This window comes from Myripristis murdjan, chromosome 8 (assembly GCF_902150065.1).
Source record: "Myripristis murdjan chromosome 8, fMyrMur1.1, whole genome shotgun sequence".
Classification (NCBI taxonomy): Eukaryota; Metazoa; Chordata; class Actinopteri; order Holocentriformes; family Holocentridae; genus Myripristis; species Myripristis murdjan.
The window spans coordinates 12,198,541-12,209,780 of record NC_043987.1 but is presented as its reverse complement, the minus strand read 5'-3'; the positions used below and the strand labels follow the sequence as shown (position 1 = coordinate 12,209,780).

Genomic DNA, 11,240 nt, shown 5'->3' with positions numbered 1-11,240 from the left:
ATGAGGGATAATAAAATTTTTCTTCTACGACTAGCACCACTATGGAGTCAAGTCGTTACTGCGCTGCCCATTTCTATTTCTGATCAGTGAGCTGTGAGGAAAAGGTTTCCAGAAGGCATTATGCCATATATACTTTGTTACCATCAAGTGTTTCTTTCTCAGAGTCAGAGTCCCAGGTCAGGGAGGAAGGAAAGGCTGAGGACCTGAACCTCCTCTGTGCACTCCTCCCTGGATCTGCGCTGGGCAGGGGGCCCTCAGTCTGCTCCAAGCCCTCATCTCCAGCTCGGCCCCATGGGCTTTTGCCAGGCATCAGCTCCTCGCTCACATTTGGAGAACATGAAGACTGGTTGTGACAGGGAGGAAGAAGGGGGAAAAAAAGCTGTTACAGATTTTAAGGTCTGATGGTGGCAATGATGATGATGATGTGTGAAGTATTTTTGAATATCACTTCCTCTTTTGTGTGCAGTGTTGCATGTGAAATATTGAAATTAGTATATGATTCACAGTTACTTTTCCCATTTGTTATTCAGCATAAACCTGAATAGTGTTTGATATGTATTCACAGTCCCCGCCCCCACTGTGATCTTACCTGTAAGGTGCGGCTGCGGAAGGTGGGGATGACAGAGTTTTGTGCTGAGTGGGAGGGTGGGGGCCCATAGCTGGTCCCTGGGGTGAGGGGTTGCCCCTCTGGCTCCATGGTCCCCCAGAGCACAGTATGGAGTCCCACTAGCAAGCAGTCTGCCTACATGGTGCAGCCTCCTCTTCTTCTCACACTAACATGGAAACAGTCACACACAAACACAAAACACACCAAGAAGTTTTTCAGGTTGAAAACTTTCCTCCTCTTTACTTGAACATGATCCCATAATGTGTCCAGATGGTAAACCCTGACTGGCATTAGTTACTGTAGTTAGTTTACATTTTTACAAATGTAGGTTGTAAGTGAGTGATAAATCAAATGGCATGGCATAGCAGAAAAGTGCCAAATCTGCAGAATCGATCGCGCTTTGACAGCCCTCTTTAGCTTTTGCAAACTGCAATTTTCGGACTGTCTGACCTATTTTCACAATATGTCTGGCGTTAAACGAAGAATGAAATGGGGCGCCCAAATGGTTACATAAATAAGTGGCCTTTATATTCAGGCCCATGTCCTCTCTTGCTGCCCCTACTAAAAAAGCAGGAAAATGCTCGGGTACATCAAGGTGTCCCACGGCTTCGCCTCCGTTCCCTCAGAGGACGTGGCTGATATCGATCCAATCGTTGTCAGGTGACCATTACAACAATGTATCCATGCACAACGCATTTAAAACTAAAACGCCCATGAGCTGCAGTTTTTTGTGTGTGCAAAATACTCACTGAAAACGGCCTGGTTTGCGGATCGCAGTGAAAGGCTTGCCGTTTATGCGCCGTTCGTCATACTTCAAGGACAGAGCTTAAGCTTTACGCCCCAAGACGATGCATGCAAGAGGGGCTTTGAACGCTCCCTTGCAGCAACTTGCTCTCTTTTTCAATCGGCGCTCAGGTTTTTGCATGAATCCCTTGAAGATGCCAGACAGAAGACTCCATGTTATTTGGTTTGCAGGCACGCCACGGCTGCGTACGTAACGTCGACGGGGAGGGCGAGAGAAGAGTTTTCTAAATCCCACCACGGCCAACTTCAACATCAACTTTTGTGAGTGCTTTATTTGTTTTTTCATGCTTTGGAGGGTGTGCGTTCGCAACGAATTACGTACAAAAACGTATAGAATCATGGTGACATTTTTATGTGCGAAAAATACACGATTGGACATTGCAGGCTTATCATACTGATAGGATCTGTCAATATGAGGGCTTATTTGTTTGAACAGGTGAGGCATGGATGGAATTTGAATTATGGCAAATTACGTTCACTTGTTAACATGCATTACACATTAACCAACTAATTAAAAATATGTTTTTGAGATAAAATATGGCTGTACCTCCAAATATGCTACAAGAATAGTTACATAAGGTTGTATCAAGTAATTTTTTGGGTAACAAAATTCCCTTAATACTGGAAATCAATAAAGGCTTGATTAGTAGTCACTGCGTGGTCATGCGGCGCCCTCTACTGGCCGCACATGAAATGGTACTTTTCATAATAGTCCCATAAACTGCCATAAGAGTTCATGAAAAGAAGTCACATTGAAAGAAAATAGCAACACTTGGGGAGACAAACATTTATTCTGCTAGGCTTTTGTTCATCCAAGGCTCCTCCTCTTGTCCAGCACATTGTTTTCATTCTTTGACTTCCTGTAAAGAAAAGGAAATTAAATATGAATGCACTTTTAAAAGTTATAATATAACTATATCTTAACTAAGTTAAGATATAATACTCATGTGTCCACATAATGCCCTGATGACGTAACACTATCCCATACCCCAAAGTGCTCCCAGCCTTGGATCTCCTTGTAGAAAGCATCCCCAGGGCAGAGGGTGTTGACCACCTGTCTGTGCCCTTGCAGCGTGAAGTTGCCCACCAGTCGCCCACCGCCAACAGCGCAGGATGCCAGTTGGTCTCTCACCAGCCCCATGGAATGCTGGGAAGGCAACCTGGAGGAGTAGTCCCCAATAAAGGCAACCCCGTATCCTCTGGAGTTGTGTCCGTAGGTGTGAGCTCCCTGCCAGTGCCAGCCTCGGCCCTCGTAGATATACCCATCAGAGCCGGCGACAAAGCTTCAGGAACACACAGGTGGGTAAGAAAAGGATCTGGTATCTGAAATATTACTTATTCTGCATTTCTCTTAAATTGAGTGCAGAATGCAGCTTTTTATAAATACAGTTAGGTCCATATGTATTTTGACAGTGACAATGTATAAAACTGGCTGTAATTCCTAAACGGTTAATGCCATATTTTTGCTCAGCCCCTTAAATTAAATCAGGAAAGTCTGCACTTCAATCACGTCTTGATTACTCCATTTAAAATCAATTGTGGTGGTGTACAAGGGCAAAATTATGAATATTGTGTCACTGTCCAAATACATATGGACCTAACTGTAGCTGGAGTATCAGAGGTGTCTGCACTATTAGAATTAATCATATAGGCCAGGGTAATAATTAATATTATATGTATATAGAGCAATAGTATATGTATATAGAGCAAAGACATGAGCTAGGCAGAGAATGAAATAGAAGAATGCAGTCATGAATGAAAAACCTGGGAAATAATAATTAGGTGTATGTCTGTTAGTCATTTGACTTAAATACAGGAAAGGACACATATGAAACAACATTTACAGTGTTATAATACCTTTCAAACATTTCTGAGGTTATGAAAATTAAGCTAAAATTTTAGTAGGAGGAATTGAACAACACTGGTTAAAAAATGTACAAGCCCTGATAAAAGAGATTAGTACAAGTACTGCAAGAGCAAACTGCCTAACACCTGTATCCGATGTCATCCCAGCCTCGGTCTTCCTGGTGGAAGCGCTGCATGGATCTCATGTCTGCAGCACACTGCTCAAAGGTCAGGCAGGGCTGGCTCGGTGTGGATGTGTGGTGGATGTACATGAAAGAGAGAGGGAGGGACAGGAGGGTCGGAGTTCCTCTGTACGGCTCTGCGTCCCACGCACACCGGGGTATAATGGCCGGACAATCTGAAATAATGATGAAACTGATAACTTTTTTTATGCTCAAAAGTCTTCCATTATGCCTGTGTGGTTTGGTCTTATACTCACTCATGTACTGGAAGACAAACTCCTTCATTCCCTTGTTCACCACAGCCATAAGCTGCTTCTTCTCCTTCACTTGCATCTTGGGATGTCCCTTCAGTCTCCGGCGCAGGTTGATGGATCTCACCACCTGTCTGGCCAGCAGAGGAGGCACGATCAGCTCTCTGAACTTCTCCCTACGCTGTGGGCTGATAGGGTGTTGAACAACGTCCAGTCCCTCATTCTCCAGGCGGTGGCAGTAGTACGCCTTCAGCAGACTGCTGAGCTTGAGAGGATGTCCAGATTGGACAAAGATCTCCATCCCCAGGATCACACCATCCATGCCTCCGTTCACCTGGGCGGTCGTGATCAGGGAGGGACTGCCGGAGAGGGTGAACACCTTTGGAGAGGTTACATTGTCCCAGCAGCCATCAGGACCCAGGCGCGGGGAGAGGGGAGACCTGTGGACGTGCTTGAAAGAAAGGCCTAGGTCTTTGGCCAGAGTGAGCTGGTACAGACCCACAACATGCCCCTTTGTCTTGGAAAGGAAACCAGCTTCAATGCCCAGGAGGAGTGGTTTCAGAGCAACAGTGGTCCCATCGGAGGTTAGAGCCACCCCTTGTTCCCTGCCATCTTCAGTGACCCTGTGACGCACAGCCTTGCCCATGTAATCTGAGAGACTGGCATCCATTTCAAGCCCCCCTGAGCTGGCATTACCAAGGAAGTGCTGAATGAAGGCATCATTTAGGCCAGCTGCCCCACGCAGGCTCCTCAGCACAGCTAATGGTGCTAACTGAGGGTTCCCGTCCTCCAGCTGCTCCACTGCCTTGATAAAGTCATTCATATGCCACAAAGATGAAGCTGCGGATGAGCACAGACAACACAGGACTGTCTTTCGAATTCAGACTGCACCTATTTATTCACTTGACTATAGTGCTGAATATTTTTTTAGCAAGACAATTCAAAATTCTGTGGACAAAGAAAATCTAGGCGCAGTTTTAAATAGGACTGGGCGATATGGACAAAAACAAATATCAGAGTCTTTGATTAGATATCTCTATCAATATTGTGACAGTTGTGAGTGTATGACTATTGCTGCTTACACACACTGTTTACACACAAGAGATTATTGATGAACAATCATCACAAATGTGAATATGATGACCAAGCAGGTAATTTTACAACCAGCCACATCAGTTTAATAAATTCAGAAAACCTTGTCCCTTTAATGTAATCTGCATTACATTAAAGTAGGAAAAGACAATGCATTACAATATCCAAAATCCCAGACAATATCTACTCTCAAATTATGATATCAATATATTGTCCAACCAATTATTTCTTAACTAAGCAGTATGATTAATATTAGATTAATTTAACAAGACCACACATGCTGATATTTTGTTAAGTCTTCCTCAGAGCTTATCAGATCCTACATGGGAGTTAATTTTAAATCTTACCAGCTATAAAGTTGTTTATGTTGTTCATGCAATACAGAAAATAGTCACCCATCAAATCAGAATGTATAAAATTTGCCAAGTACATGCACATGCACAAAAAATAGTGCAAGGACTTTCAAAAATTGGTGAAAACAAAACCAAATGTGTATTACCTTCTATGCAAGTGCTGACCCAGACCACAAGAAGGGCCAGGGTCCATGTCCACTGATGTGCCATCATGTAGCCTGTCCACAACACAGAGCTTCAGGCGTAAAATGCCAACCCTCGTTTCCTTCTCACATTTATAGAAGTGCAAATGCAAACTGTGTGGTTATGCAACAGTTGTACGCATAGATACGCTTTTGTTTAATCTTCTGGGCCGGCCAACTGAGCAATGTGGGAAATTGGCACCTGTGGCGTCAGAAGTGTAGTGTTGTTCGACCTTATGGCTCAAGGTCTCCTCACATTAATGTTAATATAATTACACAGGCCTATATTAACACAACCTGGATCATTTTCAGGAATTCACTAACTCTGTAATAAGTTTCAGTAATCTCAGCAGTTTCAGGGTGAACGTGTGTCATTAGCAGAGAGCTTGTGAAACTGTGGGTATCCTGCATCCTGGGAATAGCACCGGTCAAGACCATGGTCTGTGTCATTGTGCAAGCAGCTGGCAGTCCTCTCTGAGGCAATGAGCATGTTCTTCCTAATGGTGAGAAAATACAATTCTAGACTGCAAAACAGAGGAAATCCCAAAGGCATGAGTTGTGTGGTGTCCCTGTGTCCTGTGCCAGAAACAAACACACAGATACAAACATGAAAATCCTATCTCTGCTGTGAATATGCAAGATTGATCTGAAATATTGACACTGAAGGGGAAAAAAAGACAGAGAAATAATAATAATAGTATTTGGACAACTTGCTGCCAGGAGGAAGTCACGGATTGGTGCCTGCGCCGGTCACGTGATCCCGAGAACAGGAAGTATGTTGTGTGTACATTGTATGTGCTTGGGCGAACTAGCAGCTGGCTAGCTCAGTCAAGGTTGGTCAGTCTTCAAAGGTAATTTCGGAAATTAACTGGTACCCTGTTGGCAGCAGTGCTTCTGTGTTTTTTAAGCTTGTAGCTTTATGTGTATTTCCGTGCTGGAGTGTCGCCGCAAGGGTTTTGCTGACATTTCAATGATCAGCAAGCTAGCGTTATCTTGCTAGCTAGCTGAAATCGGCTCTGATTAGCTGCCATCCCCAAGGCGCGGCTTCATCGATCCTGTGTATTGATAACTGCTTCCACAAAGGATTATATGCTAATATTGATCTGCGTAATCAGTAGAGGTCCCGTGATTTTGAGAAAGTGGTGAAACGGGGTAAAATGTCTCACCCATAGAAATTGAATAGATGAGCCCATTCAGTTTCTATGGTTTCACCCCATGTTTCCAGGCAACCGTACACAAAATGAATGCAGTGGCCATAGAGACAGTTAAGTTCCCTGAATCTGTGATGGGCGAGGCTGCAGGAGGAAGTGCTGTGTGTGTAAACCTGCAGAGAACAATGTGTTTATAGCCATGCCATGTCATTTCTTTTGGTGAAAATGCTGTGATTCTTGTATGTAAATGGAAAGAGAGATGTTTGATGTTCTAGTTGTGACAATAAGAGATCATAAATATGTCCTAACTGTAGGTCTGTACGATACTGCATGAAGCAGGTTTGTCTAAAGTCTGTCATGCATTTAAGTTTGCAGCATATATGTGCTCAAGTGGTATTGTATAACAGTGTAGAGACAATGTTATTATGCTATAAGGCTACAAAAACACCCATCAATCAGAGGTTCAGCTCCCTTAAAGGACTGAAAAACCAGCCAGTAGTATCTGTAGTATCAGAATCAGGACTGATTCAGCTCCCAAGTAAGCTATCTCAACACCAACACTTTAATGAGCTGTGCTTTGGCACAGTAAAACACTTTTCCATTGGGAGGAAAATATCAGTACTCCGGTCATGCTTTGATCTCAGCGAGGAAATCTTCCAGCTGTACCAAGCTAAAGTCAATATCAATATTGGTTTTATTTCAAGATACTGACCAGGAAGTGTTTTTCTTTTTATTCTGGCCTGACACCTGTTGGGGAAGCAACAGGGAAATGCTGACATATTATGTATATTTTATGCATATTTTTCTTATTGAGGGCCAGTACTAGTCTTGGTGGTATCAGTTAATGTCGTATGTACTCAGACTGGCTATTTACTCAGTCATCCTGACAGATTCACTTCATAAAGTTCTTGATACTTGTATCACTTATGCAGACAGACACAGACAGAATGACACTGAAGAGGTTTATTAAGAGAGTCAGCCAAGGAGAACAGGTCATAACAGGATGACATACACACCTACACTGCACAAACAATTGTGTTGACAGTTGTGAATTATAATTTTTTCTGGAAGAAGTATCACCATTGATGTTTGAGTAGACACAAGTTATGGTTTGAAGCTGTGATTGTCAGAAGAGACACAAAAGAGAGACAGCCTGTCTGCCTCGGCATGCTGGCGAGACCCCAAAGGGCTGAAAAGAATAAAAATAAAGGCTGCAATTTGTGTAACATTTTACTCCCATAGCGCTCAATTTGTCTAGATGTAATCCTCAGCCTGGGGTAAGCTGGACCAAATGACCGGCTTTTGTAATGGGTCGAACTTCTGCAGCTGTGTTTGCTACAGAAAATGTTAGTCACCGTGAATGCTCAACAAATAGCAGAATTGTTTGAAATATATACATTTGCTGCAGTAGCACAAAATGAAGGGGCTGATTTGACCCTGTTTCCCCTGACAGCTTGCAACACCAACCTGATGTTTCTCCTAATTATAATGACTAATACCTCTGTGTCATACGTTAATACAAAAAGTATTAAATGCAGTGAGCATTATATTCTGAGGTATTAATGCCAGTCTGTCTAACTCTAATATGTCATTCACGCACCTACAGAAAATGGACACGCGCTTCACTCGAGGGAAATCCAACATTTTGGAGCGACCTCTGACCCGACCCAAGACGGAGGTCAGCGTGAGTGCCTTCGCCCTGCTGTTTTCAGAGATGGTGCAGTACTGCCAGAGCCGCGTGTACTCTGTGTCCGAGCTGCAGACACGTTTGTCAGACATGGGCCAGAGCGTGGGAGCCAGCATGCTGGACGTGCTGGTGCTGAGAGAGAAGAACGGCAAGAGGGAGACCAAGGTGCTGAACATACTGCTGTTCATCAAGGTGAGCCAGCGGGAATCACATGATCATGACATATGCTCTTGTTGACTCAAGGGTTCAACCGGTAGGGTTTTGTTTTTTGTAAATAAATAAATAAATAAAAAATCAGTACCAGTATTTTAATATTAAAATTTCTAGGGATGCATGATAGTACCAGCACGTCATCGGTATCGGCCAAAATTGGCTTTAAAATGAAATATCAGTATTGGCCCCATATGAGAATTGCTGCTGATATGACGGCTGATATGTGAATTCAGTCAAATTTGGCCCTGGTTGTGGTATTTTGTCAGGATTGTCTCAGGGAGAGCATCATTCAAGACTGTTTAAGTTGGATGAATCTTACAGTTTTGTTTGGGAAAAAAAAAATGTTATATAAAAGTAAATATAGTGCATTTTACATAACTTAAGTTGAAGTAGTTTTCTTATTTTGCCCAGTGAATGTGTACATTTTAAAAAGTGTTGTATTTGGCCTACTGCATCTGCCATCACAATAAGGGTAATTCCACTACAGGAGATAATCGATGTTCTCTGCAATTAGGTGGAAAACATATGTGTATATCTTGGCGTCAGCATCGGCAATTGGTCAAAAGAGTTGGAAAGTATCAGCATATCGGATATTGAAAAAAAATCTGATTTCCTGAATCCCTGCAAATTTCCGATAGGTGATAATTTTTGTTGACATTCAGGATAATTTCTTATTTTCATGTAAAAATAAATAAATAAATAAATAACCTTCAATATTCCCCCCTGAATTTTTTTCCATGCCAAGATAGAAGTCTCTGGAATAATATTTACTCCAGGGGTTCCCAATAATTCCCCTATTCCTCATTTTTTCCCTTAACAGAACAGTTATTTTACTAATCATAATGATTTATCACTTAAATAACTTTAGAGGTGATATAAATAATATTTCCGTCACTTCACAGTAGTTAGGTTCATGGCTTCCCCCAGCAGCCAGGCTTTGAGCTAACTAAGTGAGCCTGCAGCTCGTCTCTATTTTTGCACTGGACATGTAGGGATAAAATTGGCACCAATCTTCTTGCCGGACTCTGGGTAGACAAAAAGTGAATTTCCCCCCAAACTTGTTGTGTTACTTTAATACTTTTTCATGTAAGGCCACACATTTTGTAGATAGTAACACACATCTTCCCCATGGATTACATTACTACTCTTGGTTTAACCATTTGGTGTTGATATTGTTTGGGGTTCAGTGAAATCAAATGATGTTCACATTGTAGGGAAATAATTCACAAGCAGACAGATTCTCTGATAATATTATGTAAAAATCCACTGGAATCTGTAGAAGGGAGAGAGGGCATGCTGGAAAGCGGTCTTAACATCACTGTGGATAGATTTATCTTTTAAAGGGAGAGAACAGCGCTTCATTGTTTCCTCGGCTCCCTCTGCTTTAGGTTAATGTATGGAAGGCTTTGTTCGGGAAGGAGGCTGACAAGCTGGAGCAGGCCAACGACGACGACAAGACGTACTACATCATAGAGAAGGAGCCGCTTATCAACGCCTACATCTCAGTGCCCAAGGAGAACAGCACTCTAAACTGTGCTGCCTTCACTGCCGGCATCGTGGAGGCCATTCTCACCAACAGCGGCTTTCCTGCTAAGGTCACTGCCCACTGGCACAAAGGCACCACGCTAATGATAAAGTTTGACGAGTCAGTGATAGCCAGGGACAAGGCTTTGGACGGCAGATAAGAAAGAATGGAGAGAGTGGGAGGTTACATAGAACAATGCAGGGTAAGGATGCATCATCCGCGTCCAGGTTATTTACTCTGGCAAGCGTCCGGCCCCAGGCTATGAGAAATTGACTTTGACTAAGTGTGCGTGACTGTGCAATTTGTTAATTAGTGACTGAATTTCCGCATGGTGACTGTTGGAGGAGTATTATTTTATGGATGAATGGACGTGCATATGGATGGGTGGATGACCGCCCTATTCTGAGCCACGTGTAGAACTGAAAAGATGCAACTAGTTGGCACAGATTTCCATGTTTGTGTGGATCATCTCACTCCTGTCATACCTTACATAGTGACATTTGACACGTATATGTTTACATGTGTACATTTACATTGTTATGTCCCTATGTTTACAGTGACATCACTGTTCACTTACATACTGAACAATTCCTGCTTCATTTTACGCAGTTTTCATTAGGAATGCTAGTCTGATTTTCATTGTACAGGTAACCTCTCTTTTCATTAAAGAAATAAGAATTACCACACTGAATGAGATTGATAACACACTGAGCCACCGGTATACCTCATATGATTGGGTGAGGGTGAATATCTAAGCTAAGACCAATCTGAATGGTGTGTAAACAATCGTGACAAGCACTGTTTCCATAATGGTAAAATAACATTGTTATACCTCATCTAACGCTATAAAACATGTTTCTCAAAGCTATCTTCCCGCAGAGGGTCCCGACTCATGTGAATCACTCCATAAATAACAGCTATTCAGCCGAAATGTAACAGGGAGAGCCCCGCTCCTACAGTGAGGAGATCAGTCCTGCATTTTACTCATCTAACAGCATTCCAGTTCAATCTCTGCTTACAACACCCATCTCTGTATAATTCCTGTAAGAACATTTGTTTTGTCCAATGTTGATGGCACTGTTTATTTTCATATGTTAATCATGACTGAATAAAATACAGTTTACATGCATCAAGTGAATTGATTTGTGATTCTGTGTAAATCCTAAGCATCATTGAACTATGAAATGTTTGCTAAGTTATTATGATAATATCCGTCAAATTACTATTACAAGAATGTTTTGTATTATTATTATTAATCGTAGTAGTGGTATTTGTTTTGTACAATTATGATACTGACAACCCATTCACTGCGTTTCTTTCAATAACAATAAAGACGTCACCCACGTGG

The 11,240-nt window shown here is 42.3% G+C and overlaps 2 protein-coding genes across 4 annotated transcripts; one reads left to right on the top strand and one right to left on the bottom strand.

Moving 5' to 3' along the window:
* Nucleotides 1-2,223: 2,223 nt before the first annotated feature.
* pglyrp6 (peptidoglycan recognition protein 6) lies at nt 2,224-5,344 on the bottom strand. Its single transcript, XM_030057172.1, has 5 exons — nt 5,281-5,344; nt 3,696-4,556; nt 3,404-3,614; nt 2,400-2,694; nt 2,224-2,271 (listed from the first exon to the last, which is right to left on the bottom strand). The coding sequence occupies exons 1-5, from the start codon at nt 5,342-5,344 to the stop codon at nt 2,257-2,259; spliced, it is 1,446 nt and encodes a 481-aa protein (XP_029913032.1). The 3' UTR covers nt 2,224-2,256.
* Nucleotides 5,345-6,057: 713 nt separating this feature from the next.
* LOC115363139 (trafficking protein particle complex subunit 5-like) lies at nt 6,058-11,021 on the top strand. 3 transcript variants are annotated; one of them, XM_030057230.1, is made up of 3 exons: nt 6,058-6,167; nt 8,074-8,346; nt 9,756-11,021. In XM_030057230.1, the coding sequence occupies exons 2-3, from the start codon at nt 8,077-8,079 to the stop codon at nt 10,050-10,052; spliced, it is 567 nt and encodes a 188-aa protein (XP_029913090.1). In that variant the 5' UTR covers nt 6,058-6,167; nt 8,074-8,076; the 3' UTR covers nt 10,053-11,021. The 3 variants fall into 3 exon arrangements, with proteins under 3 accessions (XP_029913090.1, XP_029913092.1, XP_029913091.1); XM_030057232.1 differs by having other exon boundaries at nt 6,063-6,149; XM_030057231.1 differs by having other exon boundaries at nt 6,084-6,187.
* Nucleotides 11,022-11,240: the final 219 nt, after the last annotated feature.

What these genes read in the sequence shown, in the direction of transcription:
- LOC115363139 (XM_030057230.1), top strand. Translation starts at nt 8,077, where the DNA reads ATGGACACGCGCTTCACTCGAGGGAAATCCAACATTTTGGAGCGACCT. An exon ending in ACATACTGCTGTTCATCAAG is followed by an intron (nt 8,347 to 9,755) that starts GTGAGCCAGCGG and finishes CCTCTGCTTTAG; the next exon opens with GTTAATGTATGGAAGGCTTT.
- pglyrp6 (XM_030057172.1), bottom strand. Translation starts at nt 5,344, where the DNA reads ATGGCACATCAGTGGACATGGACCCTGGCCCTTCTTGTGGTCTGGGTC. An exon ending in GGTCAGCACTTGCATAGAAG is followed by an intron (nt 4,557 to 5,280) that starts GTAATACACATT and finishes TTCGAAAGACAG; the next exon opens with TCCTGTGTTGTCTGTGCTCA. An exon ending in GTTTGTCTTCCAGTACATGA is followed by an intron (nt 3,615 to 3,695) that starts GTGAGTATAAGA and finishes TCATTATTTCAG; the next exon opens with ATTGTCCGGCCATTATACCC.